At 39.9% G+C, this 27484-nt stretch overlaps 1 protein-coding gene across 22 annotated transcripts in view; it reads right to left on the bottom strand.

Moving 5' to 3' along the window:
* Window positions 1-27484, bottom strand: part of EPB41L3 (erythrocyte membrane protein band 4.1 like 3) — a 240023-nt gene that overhangs the window by 110872 nt on the left and 101667 nt on the right. For all 22 annotated transcript variants that reach the window (XM_089677963.1, XM_089677977.1, XM_089678074.1 and 19 more), the window contains exons 4-5: window positions 13544-13648; window positions 4300-4342 (exon numbers count right to left, since the gene is read on the bottom strand). In XM_089677963.1, the coding sequence (XP_089534089.1) occupies window positions 4300-4342; window positions 13544-13648 (148 nt within the window). The remainder of the gene's footprint in view (window positions 1-4299; window positions 4343-13543; window positions 13649-27484) is intronic.

The following is a 27484-nucleotide window of genomic DNA, read 5'->3' as shown; positions in this document are numbered from 1 at the left end:
AAGGAGGACCCATTTAAGATTTATTTTTCTTTTCATTGTGTTGCTGGTCTCAAGTAACATGCGCTGCAGTAGTGCACCAAAACCCAAATGCATTGCAATTTTCTGGTTAGGTATGTTGGGGTGGCATTAAAAATGATTGATACTGCAACTTGCCATATGTTGCACACAAATGTGAGCAGAGCCAAAGTGAGGTCAAATCTCTCCAATTGGGTCACAGACATTATAGATATAAAATCTAGAAACGTTAACTATCGCTATAATCTGTCTAGAAAAAAAGAGATGAGGCCCTCAGCAAATATTTATTTGACCAAATTTGGGCTGCTGTGTCATTTGGGTTTAACAATCCTGGTACACAGTACTAGTAGAAGCTGAAGATAATTAGTAGTGTAATAAAAGAGCAATGACACAGAGTTCAGAAATGATAAATGCACAGTGCCTACTGACAAGCACAGCTGGGCATCTATCACATTAGGATTCCAAATGTATCCAGTGTTACAACTCACTTGTTCTGAATAACAGACTCACATAACACTGTAATTTTTAAAACATGAGAAGTACAAATAGCATTTAAATGTCCCGTTTTTAAATTGAGACCCAGAACTAAAAAAAAGGCACTTGATCATAGGAACACCAATAAACCTCTAGTTAGGCCTGTTAAAAGTATAACTTTAGGCAAACATCTTTTTTGATACATTTAGATATACTGGTACTGGTTAAAGGGATTCATTCTCTCCAATTGTCCTGATCATCAGTGTCACCAGGAATGAAAATGTGGGAAAGTTAAAAAGTTTGAGTTGCTACTAGAACAGGTATAGGGGGGAATCTTCCATAAGGGACACTTGTTTAACCGTCCAGGGGGGGATTTACCTAGCATTGGAAAGATATCCTCTCCTTTCCTGTTGCATTTACTAGACAGTAAGTTAAAAGTAATCCCTATAATGAGAAATGGAAAGAAACATCTGTTTTAACCCTGTCCTGCCCTACTCTATCCAAAATGAAAAAGGAAAGTTATGGTTATATATATTTAAGCTATAGGTGGCATTGCCTGTGGGATACTTATTCTTGGGCACAACACTGCTTCTTGCTACCACTGCTTTTGAAGAGCAAAAATAAAATGTTTTACCAGAGTACAGACAAGCTGCAGAGGGTGGATGCCCTCTCCTCTTACTAATGTTCTCCAGGACTCTGTAGGGCTATATAGTAAAACTTTTCATTTGTTTTGCTAAGCTGAACATGGTGATCACTTGCCCGTGGCACTTCACTTCCACTGCAATAGCCAAAGATCCATTATCTCCTGCGCTCAAAGACTCAGATTAAACAGGTGTTAGTGACAAGCAGCGTGTTGTGTATTCATCCGCTGGTGATCAGAGGTTGTGCAGCTCTATCATGAAGCTGGGGAAGCTTGATAAAACTGTAGAAGATGATGAAAGAAAGAGCGCAAAAACCTTGCGCATTACCTCAATAAATAGTGACTAATTTTATTATTAAGGAAATATACTCACAAAGTAATGGTATAACAGGCATAAGTAACCATAATCCAAACAGGGTTACAGGTAAATTGAAAAGGGGGGGGGGGGGATGAAGGCTAACACATTTCGAAGGGTGCTCCCTTCTTCATCAGAGCTGGGTTGAGCAGATAGAGACTTCAGTATGGCAGAGTTCCCATGGCAAGGAGATATTCAGCCACTGAGTGTCAGTATTACAGCAGTTCAGCCTGTTAAGTCTCTATCTGCTCAACCCAGCTCTGATGAAGAAGGGTGCACCCTTCGAAATGTGTTATACTTCATTCCCCCCCCCCCTTTTCGATTTACCTGTAACCCTGTTTGGATTATGGTTACTTATGCCTGTTATACCATCACTTTGTGAGTATATTTCCTTAATAATAAAATTAGTCACTATTTATTGAGGTAATGCACAAGGTTTGTGCACTCTTTCTTTCATCTTCTTCCACTGCAATAGCCAACCAGACACATTCAGGCTAACAAATAAGACGATGACTGCACTGCATTTTTACTGAAGAGGCGATTAGAAAAGGCAAATCATCCATTCTGCAAAGCAAGAGGTTCATATTCTGGCCAAGAAGATTTTATTGCTGAATAGTCATGTAAATTCCACTCTTGTAGCATGGCATATCAGATAACATTCTCTATTACAGCACGGCACACCTAATAAGATTCTCTTTAGGAGTAAGATGCGTCCAATAAGGTCTCATTCTATAGTATGGCAAATCTGGTAATATCTTCTCATGTAGCGCACCAAAAACTCTCCTGTAGTGTGGCACATCTGCTAAAATATCATACCATTAGCACCTGTTTACAAGTTCTCTCTTACAGTACAGCTCACCTAGTATTAACACTCATTTAGTGTGACACATCCGGTAACATCCCTTTTGTATCTAGGCACATTTGCCATCATTCTTCTAGTTTAGAAAATCTGGTAACATTGCTCTTGACATGCAGCACAGTATGTGACATACAGTACCGTGTAAAGGTTTTCATTTGCATGCATAATGGAGTCACTTAGCCTTGTTTCCACGTACTAAGAACATGGGCACTAGATTTCAGAAAAATGGCAGCAGGTGCTCTGGACTGATTAATTAAATTTGAAATATTTGGTTGTAGCAGGAAGCAGTTTGTTCACGGAAGGGCTGGAGAATGGTGCAATAATGAGTGTCTGCAGGCAGGTGAATCATGGTGGAGGTTCCTTGCAATTTTGGGGCTGCAGATTTAGTCAAAGTCACTGGTGTCCTCAATGCTGAGAAATACAGGCAGATACTTATCTATCATGCCATAGCATCAGGGAGGCCAGCAATTGGCCCAAAATATATTCTGCAGCAAGACAATGACTCTAAACAAACAGCCAATTTCATTAAAGTGGAGCTCCACCCAAAAGGAGATGTTCCACTTTAACGACTCGTCCCCTGTTCCCCATTAGGGATTGGCCCCTTGGGGGAGTGGGTACCTGATTTTGACAGGTACCCGCTCCCACTTCTGCTCTGACCACCTAGGCGATCAGAAGCGGAAGTTTTTCTCCCCCTGCAGTCTTCTGGGACACGCGACAGGTCCCAGAAAACTGAGGAACCATTCACCATGTCCAATGCTACACATGTATGTGTAGTGGGTACCCAGAGACTAAAGTTCTGCTTTAGGAACTATCTTCAACACACAGAAGAACAAGGAGTCCTGGATGGTTTGGTCTCCAAAGAGCCCTGATCTCAACATCATCAAGTCTGTCTGGGATTACATAAAGAAACAGAAGGATTTGAGGCAGCCTACATCCACAGAAGATATGTGGTTAGTTCTCCAAGAAGTTTGATACAACCTACCTGCAGAGTTCCTTAAAAAAACTGTGTGCACGTGTACCTAGAAAAATTGAAGAACTGATGCCATTTAAGGCAAGGGGTGGTCACTCCAAATATTGATTTGATTTGGATTTCTCTTTTGTTCATTTACTTTCCATTTTGTACATTGATAACAAATTATTAACACTTCCATTTGTGAAAACTTGTTTATTTTACAGCATTTTTTCACACCTGCCTAAACCGTTTGCACAGTACTGTACGCTCATGACACATCTGGATCAAGTTCTTTCTTTTAGTGTGGCACACTCTATGCCAGCCCCTCTTGCAGTGGCAACACACATCTGGTAACACTACTCTCATACTGTGGCATATTTAGCAACAAGCTCTCTTGCAATTTGGTAAACCACTTCCCTTTTGTGTGGTGTATCTGGTACTATCACATCCTTGAAAATGTGTCTCCTCAGCTAACAAGAGGATTGTTGCAACATGGTACATTTGATTCTTGTAGCTTAACACTAATTGCATATAAAGTAGGCTTTTTTTAGCTGAGCACTTTTTGCCTATTTCAGTACAAATGAGTTGATGTAGCAAGAGACCTTGTACATGGGAAGGACCAAGGTGTCAGAGGGTACAACATCCTAAGCTATAAACCCATCCTTGGACAAGGCTGATCACACTTCTGGTCAAGAAAACTCTATTATTGCAGTGTTTGGCCTGCTGCATATTGTCAGGTGTGTGTAGTCACCCTTAAAACAAACCCAATTTCTTTTATTTCTGCCTAGCTTAACAATCCACTCAATACTATTCAGTCAGTGTTATCGAAGGCAAGCCTTGTAGCATGCATTAGGTAATACTCTCAATCACAAAGTAATGAAAAAACACTGATATAATTAAAGCTGAACAACAAATGTCATATTTAGTCTTGAAGAAAAAAGTAAAAAATAAATAAATATAAAATTATATATATTTATATATATACAAAAATAAATAAAGCTTACTTCGTGTTTGTTTCTTGATTTCTTTAGCAGGGTCCAACCAGTTCTAGAAAAAGGGGCAAAACAATAATTAGTCACAGTTATTGTAACAAACAAACATTACAGAACAAACTCCCCGCTCTTAAATTCTAATAATTTAATGATAGGGTGATTTCTGATATCCACAGAATCCAATCAATACAAGATGTGCTGTTACACTAAAGTAACAGACGCATATCTGTGGTACTCTGGAATGATTCCAAGACCTGAAACTAGGTAAGCTGTCTGTCATATGTTAAAAAAATGATCAGTCAAAAAAAAGTGCCATTAGGGTCCATTCATAACAGCCGTTGTGTTATAATGCAGAGGCTGGCGTGTGCTGTGGATGCTCCAATCATGGGACATCGCATTGTTAACTCTTTTTTTTCAATAACTTAATTGAAATGTCACAGAAGTTCTATCAGCCAGCGTACATTGACTGCGCTGCACTGGAAGGAAAAAAAAAGGGAGTACTGCACGCAGTACTTTTTTTTTTCAGCGCACACCACTGCAGCAGTGGAGTGAACCAGCCACACCAGAGACAAGGCAGTTTGCCTTGTCTTGTGGTGGGACTGCACTAAAATAGCTGCCCAACACAGTCCCACAACACCTGCTGTAAATCAGCTATTAAATGGTAATAATATTTCTCAGTGGGTTGAAACAAAGTGATAACACCACTTCAGACTGTTGGTATCTTCTTCTCATATTTAAAATTCGGTGCCTATTCTGCTATTGAAATCCCCAAGAGGGAACATCACTCTCCTACTCTAACATTCTGAAACTTTTAAAACAGTAAATCACAGTGCAGTTTTACTTGGTATATGTTCAGTGATACTAAATGCTCGTTTTTTTTTCTAATAAACAAACATGTTATACTCACCTGCTGTTAAATGGTTTTGCACAGAGCAGCAACAATCCTCCCCTTCTTAGGTCCCCCGCTGGCGCTCTTGGTTCCTCCCCCCTGAGCAGTATCCCCATAGCTAGTCACTTGCTATGGGGGCACTGGTGTGTGCTTGCTCCAGAGCCCTGGCCTCTGGATCCCTAAGACACAGCAGAGCGTGGCTTGGCCTCGCCCATGCTCCCTCTTCACTGGCTGTGATGGACGGCATTGAGAGCCAATGAATCCTTTTGCTGTGTCTCAGCAAATGAGGAGGGAGATACCTGGGAGAGCCGGGGCTCCCATGCACATCACTGGACTGAGATCAGTCTCATGTAAGAAATAGGGAGGGTTGAGTGAGCTGCTGCACATTGAAGGTTTTTTAACTTCATTCATAGAATGCATGAAGGTAAACAAAACCCTTCAAGCTTTAGAACCACAGTCAGAATTCTTACGTCCTGATAAAGGGGGAGTGTTTTTGGCCCCCAAAATGAGCTGGATCAATTCTGCTATGAATCAATCTTTTCATTAAATTACCTTGGACTTGTGGATGTTTGTCTGGCACTTTCATTGGATTGTATTTGTTTGGATTCTCAACTCTAGGTCTTCTCCCTTTTTTCCTGAAGGTGGTCCCTGTTTTGTGCAGTGCTGACAATCTGGAACCGCTTTGCTCAGAGACAATTTCACTGACCCTTAGAAAATCCATTTGTTCTTGTGTTGGTTTTAAAACAAAGTGATTACAACAGGTCTGAATGACAAATGGATTTTTATAGTTCTATGAAGTTAGCCTGCCGTTTTTATACAGCAAACTGAATGGAACTACATTTGGCATAAACGAGTGCTTAGTTTTTACCATGTTGATCTACAGAATTAGTTCAAGAAGAATCTTTGAACAGGAAGGCTAGAAGAGGATTCTAGAAGAAATCCTCCAGCAAAATATACAAATTCTTCATGATGAGATGCCCTTTAAATATATATTTGCATAACAAAAGATTTAGCTCGACAGGAAGCCATCTAAATTCATTTTGCTTGTTTTCCACAGAATCATTGTAGCAGAAGGCAGTAAATGTCTCAGTAACAAGATAACCATACCGAAAGTGAAAACCTCTAAAGAATGTTTTGTCCTTCTAAAATGAGTTTGTCAAAAGAAAATTCCAATTTATTGGTTCATACATATGTAAATGCAATTAGTAACAAGGTGTTCTCACTATGTGAATGAATACCAAATATCATCTTGAACGTTTGAGTACCTTGCAGAGACGGAGCAACAAAGGCCAGCTTATAATTATTTCACAATTATGTATGCACCTGCTAGCTGTTACAGCTCGCCTTAGGCTCTGCTCTTTTCTCATGGCTTACAGAATATGAAAGGTACATGTCCAGAGTACAGATTGAGGGCACTTTCTCAAATCGGCAGAAGCTAAAAATTCTAAACTAATTAAATTGGATATTTCAATCTCAGAAATCTGAAAATACATCAACATTTAATGGAGCCGGAAACATGTAAAGCCAGGTTGCACCAACCGATTTTAGGCTCAAGCATAAGGTGATCCCATTTTTATCAGATAAAACAATACTTTTTATGGCCTAAAAAAGGGTGACTGATATTTGGCACTCCCGTGTAACTTCTGGAATAGGGATGGGCAAATAATTTGTACAGTGACTACATACAGTATGCAGAAGCAGTATGACTAATAATAATTCAACTAAATTATTTCTTTTGCACTTTGGACACAAATCACAGTAAAAAAGGTAAATGTGCTGCATTTTAGAATGCCAATTTGCTAAGGCAGGCCATAGACAAGTCGAATGAGAAAAAAAATTGTTTATTTTTTCATACGATTGAACTATCATTGTTTCAAAATTTGCCCTCTGCAGAAGAGATGTATTTTGACCTCATCCATCCCCCTACTGTACACTCCCTCTGTACTTTCCTCTTGTCTATTTAAATCAAAGCGAATGAACAAATACATTTTTTTTTAGTATACTCCACTTGCAGACACTATGGCTAGGGATGCACTGATACCGATTTTTGATCGGCAAGTATGAGTGCCGATAAGTACTTGCTGGTACCGAGTACCAACACTTTGTGGTATGATTTGCATCCATACAAAATATATAGACACAAACTGCCCTGCAAAGAATAGCATGCGATTTGAACAGGAATGCTATTTCTGTCCAAATCGCATGCTGTTTCTCCACAGCTTCTTATAGCCTGAGTTCACACAGGAGTGGTATGGGAAACCTCCCTGCACCAATCCCATGCTGAGCGGAGAGTGGATTTTGTATTTACGCGACTCGCACTGCAAAATATCGGTTTCCAGTACAGGGACCTTTTTCCTGAGTACAAGTACTCCTGAAAATACTCAGTATCAGCACCATTATTAATATCAGTGCATCCCTATCTATGGCATTTTATGTACTAGCCTTATGTTAGCAAACAATATTTCCTGGTGCTGGGAGTGCATTAAAACATAAGGCATCAAACCATTTTCAATCAAGGAAACATTTTCTGTATTCCCCTCTACCTGCAGACACAGAGGGGGAGATTTACTAAAACTGGAACACTCAGAATCCGGCTACCATGCACAGCTGCACCAATCAGCTTCTAACTTCAGCTTGTTCAATAAAGCTTTGACAATACAACCTGGAAGCGGATTGGTCTCTATACAGAGGTGCACCAGATTTTGCACACTCCAGTTTTAGTAAATCTCCTTCATAGCTCGTTCTTGTTCCCTGCTATTCATACATATTTAATGTTACGAATGAAAGAACTTTGACAGTGAACGTTCTTTTCCTTCTGGTTCATACTTTCCTAGCTTATGAGCATGTCATTTTTATTTTATTTTTTTCATACAATTCCTCCACCAACAATTAGAAATTTGTTTTTTTGGTTTTTTTTTTTTAAACTCCAACATGTTGGATCAGGCACTTTTGGTTGCAGAATAAAAATGGTGTGTGCTGCAGGCACACTAATGATGCAAAAACTGACCTATTGACAATAATTTTGGTTTGGTTTCCTACGCATCTATAGCCTGCCTAAGTGAGGTCTAATTATTGGCCAATCTAACCAATAACAGTCCTATGCATAAACCAAGTCTACCCAAAATTATTATTTGCATTATGCTTACTTGCAATCTAAATCATATCCTGGATTCTTATTCCTGAAGTGGGTTCCAGTGATGAGAATTAGGAAACCTTAGTTTCTTTATCTCACCAAGTGTTACAGTTGTTACAAAGCCAAATTATCATTTTTTGCTCCACTAATGAATTTCCCTTAATGGAGAATAAACCTATAATGGAAGACTCCAGCTGCCAGAGTAACCGCTTCATAAATTGTGAAAAGGGGCATAGAGACTACATTTTACTAGTACAGTTATCAATAGTTATTAGAGACTAAAGGGTAATATAAACCACCAGTACCCAAAGGCAGATATAATATCAACTTTGAGCATCTATGCCTTGATTTGCTACCAAACGACCCATGTGTTTCACAAGTTTTTAAGCAGACTTAGAAACCTGCATTGTGCAACATGTTGGTAGACAACATCTCATCCTTCACATAGGCAGATACTGCAGAATGATCCTGTGATGTGTGTGTGTCTGTTCCATTGTGGAGCTCCTCAGGTGGTCTTTCTAGATGTCATGAAAATTGAGTTACTCTTGTTCCTCACACTACAGCAGAAATTGCCCAAACTTCTTGCACAGTAGATGGGCATTACTGATAAACTCGCTATTACTGCTGAGACTGCTAGCACAGTATAAAATGAGCAGGCAGGTTGACAGTTTAAATTCCCACCAACAGCAACACCAAACTTGCAGGCTGTGTCTCGGCTGGGTAATGAAGTCCAGCTGACAAGAGAAAAGATCATATCATACTTCCAGCAGGGTAAGTCTTTTCCCAACATAAACAGCTGACTGGCTGCAAATGTCAGGGCAATGAGACGGGTGCCCTCATTTTCAGGATAACTCTAGGTACAATTACAGGTAAAGTAAGTTTTTATAGCTATGTCATATCAGTTAAATAGAGGAAAGGTGCAGGAAATATGGAGGAATTAGCACTTGGAATAAGAATTGTATATGAAATATTGAAAAATGATGGTGCTGCCATTCAAGAACAAACTAAGACTTAAAGCAGAAATCCATGAATAATGTGACATACCAGCAGGGGAGGACTGAAAACTCATGGGGCCCCCGGGCAATAAGGGATCATGGGGCCCCTGTGTCCTTGCCCAAACTCAAAAAAGCCTATGAAAAAGGTACCAGGGGCATCTGATGGGGCCCCCTACTGACCCCGGGCAGTGCCCGAGTTTCCAAATGGTCAGTCCACCCCTGCATACCAGACTTACTGTGGACCAGCCTGGTAAAGACTGATCCTGCACATGCAATAACTGTATGGTCACTGAGGATGCTGCAATCCACTGTAGTAGCATTCACTACATACAGTAAGCAGTGTCCTTTTGCAGAGAGGTAGGAGTGACTTCCCTCTGCTTCCAGAAACAGAATCAGGTGCTACTGTCCCCCCACTACTCAGGAACATTCAGACTCTGATTGGCAGAAGTGGAGAAGATGGACAATTGACATCAGATGACATCACAATCTCTATCTCAAAGAGACCACCTAGTATTCACTGACAAAAAATACAACATGGTTCCTAAGTGGCAGAGGGACAGAGCACCTGACTCTCATAAGTTTTTGGCAGCAGAAGAGAGTCACTTCTACCTCTCCAGGAAATGACAACTTACTGTATATAGCAAATGTTACTACAGTGGATTGTGGCATCACCAGCGGCCATACAGTTACTGCATGTGTAGGATGAGTTTTTACCAGGCTGGCCCACAGTAAGTCTGTTAGGTCACATTATTCTCAGAGTTCCCTATTTTTCTTTTCTAGTGCAAGTCAAAAATGAAAGCTGGAATCATTGGTTGCTATGAATATCAATTCAGGTTTTTTTGGTTGGTGGTTTTTAAGCAGATGTCTTAGAGATCGACCCAAGAACTGTGTTCACCTCATTTGATGATACAAAGATTGTGCAATTTTTTTTGTCTAGTTGCTTCTGAATATAAAATGCCCCTAAGTATGCCCAACATTAGGCTTCAGACATGGTGACAGAACACTTTCAAAGCAGAACTATCAATAATTATTTTATTTTAGTTTTGGACAGAGTAGGAAAGGTTACAAATTATATCATCTTCCTATGCAAAGAAACAAACAGCAGGGCTGTGTAAAATAAAAACATTTTAATATGTAGCACACTGAGCCCTGGGAAACTTGTAGCCAACTCAGTGGCCGATATGGATAGTGCACAACAACCAGAAGCAGTCTAGATCAGTGGTCTCCAAACTGAGGCCCGAGAGACGGATTTGGCTCTTTGCTTGCTTTTATCCAGACCTCGGGGCACTAATTCATCCACTGATACCAACAATGGGGCATAATTCCCTACACGGACACCAATGAAGGGGCACCCAATGACACCAACAATGGGGCACAATGACACCAATGGTGGGACAGAATTCCTCCTGACACTACTGATGGGGCGCCATTCCTCTCACTGACATCAGGACCTTTTCTACTCCCAATGGCCAGTCCAACCCTCCTAAAGTCTGAAGGACAGTAAACTGGCCCTTTGTTTAGAAAATTTGGATACCTCTGATCTAGATGAACATCTTATCAGCTGCAAGGCACAGGCAAGGACATGCTGAAAGATGGAAGACTGGCGGCATCTGCAGTCCTCAATCACACCATTGGCAGAAGGAGCAGTGATAGACAAGTGGAAGCCGGCCTCTACATGTTTCTGAGGCCCTGCCTCCTTTTTCAAGCTGCCTTAAAAGTTTCCCAGATGTATGTGTGCTACATAAATAAAGTGTTGTTTTTATTCTACACTAATCTGGCACCCTGTTTTGCAGGCCATAGGGTCGTGAAAAACAGCCAACAAGCTGGCCTCACTAGCGGTGTGAATATCGGCCGATTTTTTTGTGCGGATGAAAATTCGGCCGATATTCACACCGTTAGTGGGGCCAGCTTGTTGGCTGTTTTTCACGGATCTTCTCATTTATTTTTATCGGTCATGCTGAAAAATCCACATATTGGTGGCAGCATCGGCAACGGGGCCGTCCGATTTTTCGTTTATCGGCCGACAATTTGGACGATAAACAGCCCGTCTATGGCCTGCCTTTGTTTCCTTTGCATGTCCATGAGGGATCCTTACCAGGTCTACCTGCCTGGATCTGCCGGATTGTGTGCATTCATTTATTCATTCAGTTTCCCATTTACCATGGACTTTATAGACTGTTCCCTTTCCACTGTGCCTTAGAGCGCTGGTTGTTCTTGTATGTTATACAAGTTTTATATTTATCATCTTTCTATTGCTGTGACGGTTGAGATTTTAGCTTCCTGTGCTAGGTGGTATCAGTATATGGGATAAAAAGCTGTGGTAAACCTCCATGGTGGGAGACAGACAGAATAAAAATAGATTCTAACACTTGCTCATTTTAATAAAGTTTTTATTTACAGTCTGTGTTAATTTTCCCACATATTCCAGTAACCAGGAAAGTTTTTGATTGGTGTAGAGAGCTACAGTGTAGCATATGACGGTAGTACACCAAATCAATCAACAGATCTATATACAGTGTATGTGTGTATATATTTGTGTGGGTTCCCGCACACATACACTTATTGCTTGCTTATTCAGGCTTGACTTCCTGCTCAGCAGTGCTGCAAAAAGATTGCACATTGCAATTTCACTCTTTCAGTGAACGTCTGACAGTCTGCTTCAATGGGTAGAAAGTGTAGACTATGATTACTTATCCAATCTTACAGTATTTTAACAGAGTTGTTGATTGTACTACCTAATAAAAACAGAAAGCAACTAGAAATGTGTATAAAATACAATGATCAAAACATGAGGCATCAACATATGAGAGTGTAAAAATGACTTTCTGGTCAATATTACAGTAAAAACTCGAAATATCTACTCACTATACATGAGTTACAGACCCCTTTAATAATAACTGCCATCACAATGTGATCCACTATATTTAAAAGTTATGTGAACTTTCAACAATAATGGTGAAAAGACTAGCAGACTAGTTTCCATAATGATCCTAATGATATCTAATATGCAAGAGTAATTGCACCTGATAATTATACCTAATAATATACTCACATAAAAAGTGTAATTAGTGTATTCAGTATAACAGGAAATAGCCGGAATACACAATATAAATTGTGTAACTATTATACTTCTTACATGGCTGTTTTATTGGTTATATTATCATTCCAAATTCCTTTCACCCTGGGTTAGCTTACAGATGCATTTACCCTGTCATTTTGTTAAGTAGGGAAAAAGGTACAGGGTCTAGAAGGATTTATTCAGAGGGAGGGTAGGTGGTGTTTCCATTCCAACTTCCAGGCTACTGCTACACCTACACTTTGCTAAAAGTTGGACTCCAAAAAAAATAAAAAGTAATTAATTTTGCTTGATCCAGATAAGTTAATCTCTAATGTTTTAAAACTAGGTCTGGATGGTGGACAAGTGCTATTTTTATTCATGCCATATATATTACTGTCAGCCATGAGCTACCAGTCGACACTTACAGCTAGTGTACAGTGCAGTGGGCAAGTCACGTGCTCTCCGCTGATCCATTCACTGAAAGCCTTGTATTTTTTTCACTGTATACAAGTCATTCTGGGAAATTCTGTAATTTACTTGCCCTTCCTGTCCCCTTGTCTATTAAAGTAGGCCCATTATTAGTGAACTATAAATGCTGCCATTGCTGACCCTCTTCAGGTGATGCAGACTGAGATGTTAACGTGAAGCAATGAGTAATAAGGGCTTAAATTATCTTTCCTGGGAAAAATGCTGCACCTGCAATGCTGCCAAACAACCAAAAAGCCTTTGTTTCAATCACATGAACTCTGCTAATGGGGAGTAAGACCATAACTACTGCCCTATACCAGTGATCACCAAATATTTAGGGTTCTGGTTAAGTGGGCAGCACGGTACAGAAATACATCTACTTTTTTAAATGATGGCTTCAACTTCTCCAGCTATCTTCAGTGGACTAAAAAACATCTTCCCATGTAATAGAAATAAGAGGAGGAGGTGCTTCTCCACAGATGCACTACGAGTGAGTGTTGTCATGCCAGGACAGAATGCAAAAAAGGGGAAAAAAAAGCTTAAAAAAGGAAACTAGTGCAGCCACCTCAACTAAGGACTGATAAGCTACAAAAAAATAATGACAGAGGGTCAGTATTAAAACCAGCATTTTTAGGAGAACTTTATTTTACCATTTGTTTCACACTTGATAATGAAAACCTTAATGGATTCCCTTGAATCTGTAAAAAGGTTACCTTTTGATTTTCAGAGTCTCTGTATACTAAACCGAAGTAATCTTTTTCCAGCAGGTTTAAATGTTCACACACTTTATCAAAGAGAACTTGACCTTTCGAACGCTTCTGCAAAGAAAAAGAAAATGTTACTTAACATGCTATACCTGAAACAGAAATTAAAATGATTTCTACTTATGTTGCAATCCCCCAAATTAAAAATAAAAAAAATGAAAAATGAAAACATACACAGCTTGCACCCCATTTGGCAACTTCCTATATAGGTATAGGTGATGTTACTGTGCCTCACCACAGGACCCTGGGAAAACTCAGGATGTCAAATATTGGGACAGCATTCGTTCCATCTGACGAATGGTGTCTAATTCACATATTCATTCCATCAATTGAGGGTACTGTGATCACACCAATGACTAGCAATGACAGTACAGATTGCTGTCAGATCATGGAGGTAGTAGTCCTCAATTTGCCTAAAGCATTCTGGTATCCTATTTAAAAGGGTAATTTACAGGCAGTTAGAAAATAATATCTCCCGCAAATGTATTATATAACTGGAGAATCCTTTGTTTATTCACAAAAGGTTGAAGATTTTTTTACCATCTGTATCCAGAACCGTGCATGTGAGCAGCAGCTTTCCCAGGTCTCTTCCTTCTCATTGGCTGAGACACACAGTGGGTGCCACTGGCTCCTACTGCTGTTAATCACAGCCAGTGAGGAGGGAGCGGTGGCCGAGCTCTGCTCTGTGTGCCTTATAGCTGCTTGCTCTGGGGGCACTCAGCAGGGGGGAGGGGGGTTGGGGAGCGGAGAAGAAGAGGAAGATCCAGGTAAGTATCACTTTTAAGAAAAAAATCTGATAATTCTGAAATGGATGGCAGCAACACCTCTCAACACGTCATCCTTTTGCCACTCTATTTGTCCCCACTGCTACAGATTGGAGGCTAGCAAGCACACTGTACACACAGACATCACAAAGATGATGCGTCCATTCTATTCTAAGAAATTTACCTTTAGGTGCACATTTTTATTTAGTTATTTTGGTTTTTTTTTAAGAAATGTTATTTGATCATCATAGAACTGGACTCCAAAATTGGATACTTAGGATACTTCAGGAGTACCCTGAAAAATGTACCTTTTGTGTTAACTTGCTCCAGAAAACAGTAGTGCATTTCCTAGTATGTTGAGATGCCTAGGCATTGCTATGACTACAGACTCATAGCTGTATATATGCAGAGTGAGATCTAAGACACTGCTGCCTCTGACTGCTAGTCTCAGGAGATTTTGAATAAGATTTGTTGACGTTGCCCTTGTGCTGCTCACTCTTCTCTTTGCTGGAGGCTTTGACATGAGAAAGCAAAGCCCTGCCACCACCACAATGGCTGCCTCCATACAAAGACATGGACAAGGAGTGGTAAGCCAGTTACAGAGAAAGATCAGTATCTGAGACCACAGGGAATACTCTCTGCCATCAGCTTGCCACTTTTTTTCTTTTGAGCACAGCCTAAAGAGTTCAGTTTGCTTCTTAAATAAAAAAAGCCTTTTTGTGATAAAAGGTTTCAAGAAGATGAATTAATCTTTACCAGTTTCTGTATACTGCACACACGTAGGAACATATTGCTGACTGTTCTATTACTTTTGATAGCATGGCCGACATTCCACATGCTCGCACACACGTTCATGTATGTACAAATAAATATGTATTGATGCACACACATCCTTATATACCTAGTTTGCCTTCAGACATTATATATTTAACTGACAAAATGTGCAAGAAAACTCTTCAAAACACATAGCATTTATTTGAAATTGTATATCAGGGCTTTTGCAGGAAGGAACGGTGCTCAAAAAAGCAAACTGCTATAGCGGTTGATGGAAGGCTACAAATTTGCCCTGTTATTTCTGAGAGGAAAATATATGTAGGCAATTTTCCTTCACTTAAGGGAACTATGTGTTTCGTACACACCTCTCAGGACTGAACAAACAAAAAGCACAATTCTGCAATCGAAGGCAATCAAGGAGATGTTTCCGGTGCAATTTAACCCTCAAGTAGTAGCTGCAGGTGGGCAAACTAGGAGGTCTACTGAATCAGGTAACAACAGCTGCCTAGAGAGATTATTTTCAGATTACTGCTATAGCTCATACTAAGGAAAATATTTATAAAACTGAAATATACACCAATATATTGTACAGTAATATTTTCTACCCTTCAATACTATGAACGCACGCACATGGCTGACGCAGTCCGATCTCTACAATCCCAATTGCGCTCTCTGAGTCAGAGCTTCACCAGACATCAGCATGCATGCCAGGGCAGTTTTGTCACGTGATCAAGAAAAACTGCCTTCGCCACAGACACAAATGTGTGTGTTTGAGATTCACGAATATGCCAACTTGCAGCCAACCAAAGGTATTCAATCTGTGTGGAGGAGCCTCAACCTTAAAACCACAAATATGGATCTTAATTAAACGTTTAACCTTATACTGCAGAAGCAGACAATGGATGTTTATTTCCATTCAACTATTAACCAGTATAATTGGATTGCTACTGATACGTTTCTAGAAAACCGCGGTAAACCAATCGTCCTCAATGTTCAGCTGTAATCAGTACGGATTATGCACTCATTTACAAAAGCGTTGAAACAAATTTGACCACTTCTTACAATACGGGCTAACAAACCATAACTAAACAACAGAAATCAGTAGCAACTGGTATGTTGAGAATTTATTTAATGTTTTTTTTTCTATTACAGGTAGTTCTATAGCGCTGAAAATGTATGTACATTTACATCAGTCTGTAATTACAGAAAAATGGTGAAGGAGTACTCCTAACCAGAACACAGTGATTTGTATTATGAATCAGTGTAACTGCCATTTCACCAAGAAAAAAAAAACAAAAACATTTGCAGACCTTTTTCCCAATCCAAGAAAACATTGCTTCTCTAGGAGAAACTTTGTCCTGTGGATCAGAGTGTCAGTTCGCCTAAATTTGACTTGGTGTTATAGTGGAGAGTTCAAGTTAATCTGTCAATTTAAAAAAAAAAAAAAAGAAGGCAGTTCATTGCTCCAAAGAGTAGGGCCCTCCTAACCAGGGGCGGACTGATCATTTGGAAACTCGGGCACTGCCCAAGGGCCCAGGGTCAGTAGGAGGCCCCATGAGATGCCCCTGGTACCTTTTTCATAGGCTTTTTTGAGTTTGGGCAAGGACGCAGGGGCCCCATGATCCCCTATTGCCCGGGGGCCCCATGAGTTGTCAGTCCGCCCCTGCTCCTAACCCTCTTGTATTGAGCTGTATTGTTGCTGTATGGTCTCCTGTTATATTGTAAAGCGCTGAGCAAACTGTTGGCGTTATATAAATCCTGTATAATAATAATAATAATAATATTTGCTACAGTAGTTTTTACCCAAATGCTGGCTTGTTCTGATTAGGTCAAGTTCTGATACTTCCATATAGTTTTGAAACCTGCTTGCTTTGCCATTAATCACTATGATGGGCTTCCCACTGGCCAATAAGTGTGAAAGGGGTCAGGCAAATCAATCAATATCAGAAAGTGTTGGAACTTTACCTGATCAGAATTGCTACTGGGACATTGATAGATCAACAAAAGCCATTGCAGGTATGTGCAGACACTTTTAGGTTCCTATGCCTTAAACCTAGCTATAAGTTTAATTATTTCATTTTAATTAAGGGCGCATTCTGATCACTTGCAGTGAGATGTGTAAATCAGCACGCTTGCATTGAGATGTATAAATCAGCATACTCCCTTTGCAAAGACAGGCCAAATAGCATTATTTTAAAATGTTTCTTTTGATACCAATGCAACACTGGAAAAAAATTAATTTTAAATTTTGTACACAGAATGTTGTGATGCTTATGATGCAGTGTAAGATGGGTTCAAATATCTTTAGGTTCCTTTTGTGGGTAAGACAAACAGCATGGAGCATTTTTTTCAGTGCAGCAAATCCACTACTGTGTCTTGCAATGCAGGTTTGTTGAAGGTGCATTGCCATATTGCTGTGGGTTGCTATTCAGAATGATTGTAGCATGAATTAATCTATGTGTTACCATAATGCACCAGAGCAAAGAATGAAAAAAAATTGCACTACTGTACACAAAAATATTCATGCAGTGATGTTAAAAATACATATCAGCATACATGTCTAGTATGTGTTTTCTCCTGCATTGTAGTGTAAACAAGACCTATACCACCTAGTTTGTTTTGTCTCCAAGGAATTCTGGTGTTGAAATCTTTGCGTTCACCAGCCTTGCAAATCTCATGCAGTCACCAAAAGGAAGACCCACTCTGTTGGGAATTTTAATTACAGAGAATGCAGCAGGAGGAAATGGAACATTTCAATGCAAGCAGGAATGACCAACGCTTCAAAGTGGTCAGGAACAGAGCAGTGGAGATCTCATTGTGGTCCAATATGATAAAAGAACCTTTCTGGTCCGTTTGCTTCATTAAGCTATATCAAAAACAGAAATATCATATATATTTTTATAGGCTGGCCCTTTGAGATCTTTCTAACTATACTGACATGTCTCTAACCAGTATTTGGTTACCAAGCTGGCAGTACACCAAGAACATGTTATTCCATCTTTTTAAAGTCACCAAAGCTTATCAGCAACCCATTAGCTAAACCTGAGATATTGATTTTAGAAAAAAATAAGTAAGAATATGTAATATAAAGTGACACTAAACTTTTTTTTTTTTTTCTATTTAGGAATGTATTCTTGACTCAAAAAAGTAACTTCTATTGCTCTCAGTCTGCTCCAAACTCCTTTTTTTTTGTTGCTTTCAGTTAGAGGGTAGCTATGTACATTCTCCATGGTCCTACTCTATGTGGGAACATAGCTATCCTCGCTTGCTTGCTGCCAAGATGGACTATGGGATTTGAGGCGTGCATAGAGCAGTGCAAACAACCACAACCTATGTGGATCGCTTGTTCCAAACAAACTGAAGTGATATAGAAAAGGAGAAGTTCAGAAGCATTACGAGGAGGAAGAAAAACACAATTAGAAATGATTCTATAAAAAATAGATTACACAGCCATTAAGAGTGGACGTGTATAGATTATTTTTGTAGAATAAAGGTATTGCTTCATGTCACTTCAAGGAATAGTTTGTAGTTTGCCAGCTTTCCAATCCTGCTGGTAATTTTGTAGAAGGCACCATTTAACTGTTTTCAGTAATGCAGTTCATGAATATCTGCTGACTTTTACAGAAGAGACAATGATTCTAGAAAGTCTTCCTGTGGGGATTTTAATGCTAGCAAAAATAACCCAAGACTCCTATTGTTATTGAACTGTTGTGTCCTTCATGCAAGGCCATCAGCATCAAATGAACATTATAATTGTAGTAATTATCACTGCAATTTACAAGTACTCTCAAGGTGTACATACTATTTTTTCCCTTCTGAGAAAGGTTTTAACCTGTCCAATGGATTAGTCTTTGAAATGAAAAGGGATCGAAGAATAATATTTTTGGATGAGTAATTGAGTATCTTTATCCCAGCTATATGCAGTTGTGTGGCACAGTTTGTACGTTTTTTCAAATTACATATATATATATGATATTCCTAGTAAAAGATGTCATCCTTGATATACAATCTCTGCAGCTGGCATACATTTTTAACAATCTGCTACTCTTTTTTTTGTCAGAAATCATTTACAAGCATTTTTTTTAACCACTTGCCTACTTATACCCCCCCCCCCCCCCCCCTTCTTGCCGAGGCCAATTTTCAGCTTTCAGCGCTGTTGCACTTTGAATGACAATTGTGCGGTCATGCAACACTGTACACATATGACATTTTTATCATTTTTTCTTCACACAAATAGAGCTTTCTTTTGGTGGTATTTAATCACTACTGGGAGTTTTATTTTTTGCGCTATAAACAAAAAAAAAAGCAAAAAAAAAAAACCAAGTTTTTCTTTGTTTCTATTATACAATTTTGCAAACAGGTAATTTTTCTCCTTCACTGATGTGCATTGATGAGGCAGCACTGATGATGCTGCACTGATAGGCGGCACTGATGGGCACATGTGGGTGGCACTGGTGGGTGACACTGCTGGGCACTGATCATCAGTGCCCTGATGACTGGTGCCGATGCATCCTCTGACAACTGCCAGTTATCGGCAGTACTTTCCTCATGCTGTGACAGCGTGAGGAAATTGCAGCTGATAACCGGCAACTGCATTTACCGGTGATCTGCTGTGTCATTGGACACAACTGATCACGTGGTAAAAAGCCTTTTACAACATCACGTGATCAGCTGTGTCCTATGGACACAGCGATCACAGAGATCACCAGGTGCCCACATTCTGGGAGGACATCATATGACGCCCTCCCAGAACCGGACAACCACGCCGTAGCTGTCATTCGGCTATAGCGCGGTTGGCAAGTAGTTAATAGCCACATTCTTGCTTCAGAGATTTTTCAAACTGTCCTTTGCAGAACACTTCTAGATCATAAATATTAATTATCTTTCTATTTTAAAAAAAATGCTTTTAATAGTATATTTCATTAGTTAAATGTTATAGTCTGCATACACTTCAATGTGGCCGATATCCAGTTCAATAAGACAAGGAAACCACCAGTGACTTCATTTGAGGGTTCTGGTTTTCTATCCATTTCACTTACCTTCTAAATTTGCTCTACTGTACTGATGCTTTGTGTCCTTTTGAGAAAACACTGAAATCGTGTGATGCTCTATTTTTTTTATGCATTACTCTTTTAACACAAACTGAAGAGAAAAATCAACAAAATGTGATTTCACTAGGGGCTTTCAAACAGCTGTGCAAAAGCGAATGAAGCATTGCTTTCTGCAAGAGATATCACACCATATAATTAAATCAGAGCAACAGGATTACAACAGAACTCCAAGCCAAAGCTTTATGGTGAGCATTCATTAGAAAAAGATGATGAAGAAAAAGAAAATCTTCTTTACTAGGGCTGTAAGGTTCAGCAGTCCAAATAATCATGTGCTGTAGCAGCCATGTTGGAGTCGGAGATGTTTAATAAGAGAACCCTTTTCATGTTAGATGCATACTCAGGTAGACAGAGTCAAAGACCTAGGTAATCTGAGGGGGAGCTCAAGTTGGTATTTCTGCTCAACACCCTCATGGATTTGACTTTATGCACAGTGTTCCTTTCAGACGGAGAGCTGCCATTGCATTAAAGGAGTTCAGCTTTTCACCCTGGTTAAAATCAACACATGCTGAGAAGGGAGACAAACTTTTTGGAATTCATAAAGATAGTCATAGATGAGCTTTAGAGCTTCATTGCACCTCCACACCACAAATGTAGGTGCTTGTAACAGATTAATGTACTTCTGCCTTGAAAAAGGGATCCTGCGAGATCCCAAAATGCCAGCCTTCTACTTTATGTCAGGGGTCTCCAAACTTTCTAAACAAGGGGCCAACTTACTGTCCTTCAGACTTTAGAGGAGATAGACTGTAGCCAATGGGAGTAAAAAAGGTCTCAACGTCAGTGGGAAAACACAATGCCCCATCTCTGGTGTCAGTTGGAGGAATTGTGCCCTATCACTGGTGTCATTGGGCCCAATTGTTGGTGTCATTAGGATCAATTTTCCCCTTCATTGTGGTCAGTGGGGGGTGGGGATTATACCCCATTGTTGGTTTCAGTGGATGAAGGTCCAGATAAAAGCAAGCACAGGGCCGTATCTGGCCCTCATGCCTCAGTTTGGAGACCACTGCTTTACATGAATAGAGAGAGCAAAAACTGCAGCAATACACACCTCCAGTCGGGTCCACTGCAGCCCCACACGTGTTGCCAGTGTCTGATATCAGGGCGGGAGCAGCAGCAGATAGGGGTTTCTAATTCTGAAAGAGCCTAGGTAGCTAAAAGAATAAAAACTTTCCTTGCCTTATTTGCTCAACAGGAAGGGGGGGGGCCGTGGCAGACTGGGGAGTATTTCTCCATTTTCGGGAGTGGTGGAGTAATTTGTACCAACACTGTTTCTTATTAGTAAACTAAACTCTCCGGCGGATTGATACAAAAGTGGCCAGGAGTTTAGTTTATTAAGAAACACTGGTGCTACAGATTACTCCGCCACTCCCGAAAATAGTCCCCATTGTGCCGCAGCCCCCCCTTCTCGATGAGCAAATATGGCAAGGAAAGTTGTTAATCGTTTAACTACTCTAAGCACTTGCAGACTTAGGAACCCCTAACTGCTGCTGCCCCCACCGACCTCAGATTTCCAGGATACTGGCTAGGACCCCCGCCCTGATCTTAGATTTCTAGAACACTTGCCGAGATTGAGGCGTGGCGGACATCATGACTGTCCCGGACAATGCGTGACAGTTGGCAGCAGTTGGTAACTATGCTAAATTATCAGTACACCAAGGTATGCTATTGAAGATCCTGATCTTCTTAGGATTGCATAGTGGCACCATCCCCCAATTCACTACAGAACCATATATAAACTGTGGGCAAGCTTGGAAGGAGTGTGACAGATACAATATAACTTCTCTACAGATGCAGTGTACTTATTTGGTACAGGGACATGGAATATGTAGTAGGAGGCGGCCAGCAATGAGGCCAGAGTGTCCACAGAGCAGCTCAGTAATGCTGAGCCTGTAAAATGACAGGCTCAGCATTGGTCACCTCCCTCCCCTGCCTCTGTGCATGTCGCATAGGATGGCACAGCGTTTGAGAAGTTTTGTTGTAAGGTGGGTGGAATCTGATGGGGAAGTCTGAGACTAGTTCCCCATCAGGTCTGTCTGTCTTGTGATTGACAGCAGAAGGCAGTGGATGGATTCCATAGTGGCTTTTGGACTGAATAGTGAATGGAATCTGCCCACTGTCATCAACTGTCAGTCACAACGTAGGTGAACCTGACAGGGAAGTAGCTTCTCAGAGGTAACCTGCTCCGCCCTCTGTCAGTCTGCCGGAGTCATTGATTGCTAGGATGCTGGTGCCTTGCATCCTATCAGCCAATGAAAACCAAAACAATGAAGTTAACACAACACCTTCCCCTCCCAGATAAATCTGGCCTGTCTGTACACCAACTTTGAGTTGGTTTTCATTACCTTCAACTTCAATATCTAGGTTTACATCTGACCACTCATAGACCTACATTGTGGTTCAATCTGGATCTGTCTGAAAAATTGACAGATTCAGACTGAACGCCTGTGGTAAGGGCCCTTAGAGTGACAGCTGATAAGCCTGCATCTTTAAAAACTACCCAGAATGGCAGCTTCTATATCCCAGTATCCTTCTTTGTTTACTTAAAAAGTACTTAAAGTAGAATTCTGCGATAATCCCAACTATTCCCAAATATGCTCCCTCCCCCCTTCTAACACCTATATACATAGAAAGATGTATATACTTACCTATTTTCAGCCTGCTCTAGTCCGGTCATGTGATCCCCGTGCCAGCCTGTGACCAGCTGCAGGGGAGAAGAGAGAGCGCTCCAACAACAGCTAGTAAAGCCTGTTACAATAACATCACCTATAGGCTTCAATGGCCCATCTGTTGGCACTCCCTCTTCTCCGGGGAGCCGGATCACATGACTGAACTGGAGTGGGATGAAAATAAGTAAGGGCATGCTACTTTCTTACAAAATTAGCTAGCATATGTGTTTGAAGATGGAAGGGGACAGTAGCTAGGGTTATCCTGGAATTCTACTTTAAGTCTCTGCCTGTAATGACTAAATACATGAACAGTTATACACAAACAAGTAGAGGACAGATAAAATGTTTTATTCCCTAGATCTGGACCCCTATACAATGAGTTGTAAAATTAAAGTTCAGGGGGGATGGTCCTTACTAATTGTGCCCTGAAATTGGGGTTTACAGGTTTAAAATTCAACTGATATCTTAACAATATGTAAGGAAGTCATTTACATGTATTCACTGTCTTAAATGAAAATAGAAGTCATCATTTTGCTTCTTTTTTTTTTTTAGCATGGAAATCCTACATGACATAACTGTCAACTAAGTATATCCGCTCTTTTAACTTGATTCCCCAGATAATGCCACAGAAACTCTTAACTAGGTCACTACATCACAGAAAGTCTAGCAGAAAATTCACTTTGAGAGATCCATCTTTTAAACTGCAAAATACACTGAAACATCTAAGCAGCATGCAGTATTTCATACAGTAAGATATCACACAGGCACACAGCTCACCCTGGGGTTACAGCAAGGCACGTCCAGACTTTCATTTTAACCACACTGTTTGATATAACAACTCTGCGCACTTCCAGCTGTGTGGACTTACTTCAACGTAACCTGCTATTACCTTTTAACATGGCCTCCAAAAACTAAACCTAATGGAATTCAAACAACTTTGGGAAAAAATGTGTTGCCTCATACCAGTTACTTAGATTCAAACCTCCAATGGAAAATTACTTTTGGATAATGAAAGTTTGAAACTTATTATCATTATTTTTAGACAGTCTTTATCTCTAATATTCTAATAAGGTCTAATGTGTCAAGAGTCAAGGAAGACTGGGCTTAAAGTTAATTACTAATTGAAAGGCTGAGCCTGGTCTTTGAAGTATCTCCTAGATTGTACGTTTTAACGAGCTCTGTTTCCTCTTGTATTGTATTGTAATTGTAATGTCTACCTTCATTTTGTAAAGTGCTGCACAAACTGTTGTCGCTATATAAATCCTGTATTATAATAATAATAATAATAAGGCCCTGCCCACACCTAAGTGTTTGACAGCATGAAGGAAAATAAAAAACACTCAATTACCAAATTCACATGTATTTTAGATTACCCTATTCACATATGAGTGCTCAGGCGTTGGTAGCTGGAGACCTGATGCTCCAAAAGCTACTTGAGCTACTTGAAAAAGAGAACTACCGTTCACAGCAAAGAAATATTTGTTTTTTACTTTATATCCAACACTGGAAAATGAAAGCTGGAAACTGATCACATGCAACAGAAAACACCTCCATTTTTTTCAACTATCCTTGCACCAAGCCGAAAAAAAGAACCTTGGGAAAAATTCAAATTTGTACTCCCAAACCAAACATTGTCACAGCCAGATTCTACCATAACTGCAAAACATAGAAGGTGTGACACTAGTGAAAAATCCTTTTTTATGCACGTGATTATCATCAATATATAGATAACAGCATTTATCATTTTACCTCATTACAGGAAGTTTAGTTTCAAACTGCCTCCTCGAAAGCCTTCTAATTGTCCAGTGAGGCTACTATTACACTGAGGGACTGATAGGGAAGATTGACTTTCTACACAGAAGTGGCAGTTTGAATAGTATTACACCAGGTTTTGGCATCAGTAAACATCTAAAGTGGTTTTCAGGGATATAAAACCTGCTTTTAATATAATGGCTCCATCATAAAGTAAATATTTTCCAGAAGAAGCCCAAGGGCTGCGATTGCAGACCATGTTTTTGAGAATACTAGTTGTCTGGTTATTTATTTTTTTAATTGTTTATATTTTTTTAAGCCACTACCAAGAATGCATATCAGAAAAGTCAGAGGAAAGTCCAAACACTTGATTTGCATACTTGTTCTGGGTCAGCGATTCAAGATATCACAGCAAGGCAGTCAATTCAACCATAGCCTTATTTTAGTCGGATCTCAGAGACATTCATAAGCCTACCAAGGAAAACAAAGTGATAATAAACCCACAACAGTAAAATCAGTCTGTATATGCAGTAAAGCATGCTTGTTATACTCACTGTGGAACCAAAGGGGTTAATTCTTTACATTGTGTAAAAAAGGCTGTTTTATCCTTTCTTCACTGATCCTCCCCTTCTTCCACTGTCCCCTAAATATCTATTGATAGAACATACAATTGGACTCTGCACATGCTCAATTTGGTGTGTATTGCTAGAGAGGTTTTTTTTTTCTTGCATGTGATCAACACGGGCCATTCAGCACTGTTCAGACAGAGGTCGGGGGTCCTGCATCCTCCTAGGGAATAATGAAAACTCCTCCCACAAGCTTTAAACCCTGCTCTGTTGGATACTGATATGAGCCACAAGACTGCTCCAACTGCTGATGAGAAAAGGTATTTATAGTTACTAAAGGAATTGCATTTCCATGTTCTGTTTACTGTGGGAGACCAGACAGACTGAATGCAGGGTCCTGGGTTTAATAACACTTTAAGGCATTTGGTTAAAGTAGAATATCTTCCTAACACTAATCCTGGTGTACCTGTCAGTCAAATTGTTTTCCTACTGAAAACTGACCACACTAGGAAGGGGAGCAGAGTGTGGTCAGCTCTCTAGCAGTGCTGGGAGCTAATCCAATTATCAGAATGGGAAAGGGGGGATATGTAATCATTTATTATTAAAAAAAAAAAGGAAGAAAGATTTTTTTTTAATATGTATGCACAAATGTTTTCTCTTTCATTTCTATTTTAAACTGAAAGGGTTGTTTTACAAGGTGATGGTTTACATATGCTTTAAAGGTTTGTCTAATGTCTGCCTGGACTCTGCTTAAAAATGTACAAATGTATTACGTTCAACTGCAATTATAATTCATCAGCTGGATGGATAAACAGCCCCCCCCCCCCTTCCAATGCACGCTCTATATTTCGTTTTCCCCTTGTTAAGCCATCTTCATGTAGACTTTTGCATAATCTTTGCATGTAACTATAGGTATTGCAGGTGTAGGGCTGGTTAGCCAAAGGAAAGCTGAAGACAAAGAATGAATAATGTGTAAAATGATGAAACGCGGTTGGGAAAGACATTACTAGGAGACGGCAGCCTGACAAGTGGCTTCATTCATTTTACAGAACATTTCACAGCATTACCTGTGACTCTGAGAGCACCTGTTAGGGAGTGAGCAAACACTGATGATAATCATCACACGCAGCTAAAACCAGGTCACTGCAGAACCCCATCCCATTTAGACCGTGCTGCACTTCAGAAACAACCAGTGATTTGATTTGCATCCAAAAGCAGCACTAGGTCAACAATCTTCTTAAAAGGGTTTAACAGGCCCGGTTTATTTATTTATAGATTACTGCTGGCTTTTTTTTTTTTCCTAGTGAGATCAAACATGAAAAGAAAAGCATTAATGTAGTTCCCAATACAGGCGATGGCTGTTATATAATGTCGCTAACATTTGGTGACGGGGATATTGCTCTGCATACACAATACAGCAATTATGATTGCTAAATATAGCAGTCTTATCTGGTCACAACGAGAGACATTGGATACGAACGCGGGATTATTTCCCTTAGCATAGTTCAGCTCATTCGAAGTGAAGTCACTGCCTGCATGCAGATGATGAAAAGAATCAGAACAAAAGACATGTCAAATTTAATTACCCAGTTAGAACGCTAGCTGGGGTTGTTAATGGAACACATTGCACCATTTAATTCTGTAAAAACAATGCAATTGGTAATATTTTGTCACATGCGGATTCCAGGTTTAAGCCCGGCTGCAAAACATTTGTGGGAAGGAGGCATGCAGCACAGAGAAGACAGCAGAAGCCTCAGGAATGAGGTCATGTTCCAATGACTCATCATGGCTGGAATGGCTAATAAGCATCAATTTGATTCAGTAAACTCGAACAGAATGTGTGCGTTCCAGCACAATATGTTTATGAATGACAACGTATCATGATGGGGCACCACAAAATACAAAGTAACCAACATCAGTTAAAAGAAAAATTGCACAATGCGAGCCCACCTGTCATACTGATATAATGGCGTAATACTTTCAGAATCACTGACCTGGAACTAGCATTTAGATTAGGAGTTAGGACTTCAATATGATTTACTAATCTGTATGCTTGTTCCAGGTCAGTGACTCAAAAAGTACTGAAGTCAGAGACACCAGAGCAGCGGCTATATATTGCTATTAAAGGAAGTCCTAACAATAAGCCACTCCTATTTGCTCCCTTTTGGACTGAAAAATATAAAATTAAAAGCATTTAGTTTTATCTGTTGGAGAAGAATAAAAACTGTTCATGTATGTCCTGTGTCAAATTCTTTTGTTA

This window comes from Staurois parvus, unplaced genomic scaffold (assembly GCF_062004578.1).
Source record: "Staurois parvus isolate SC_StPar_1 unplaced genomic scaffold, SC_StPar_1.0 ptg000015l, whole genome shotgun sequence".
In the NCBI taxonomy this organism is placed as follows: Eukaryota; Metazoa; Chordata; class Amphibia; order Anura; family Ranidae; genus Staurois; species Staurois parvus.
Note: the sequence above shows the minus strand (reverse complement) of the source record. Positions and strands in the feature narration are given on the sequence as shown.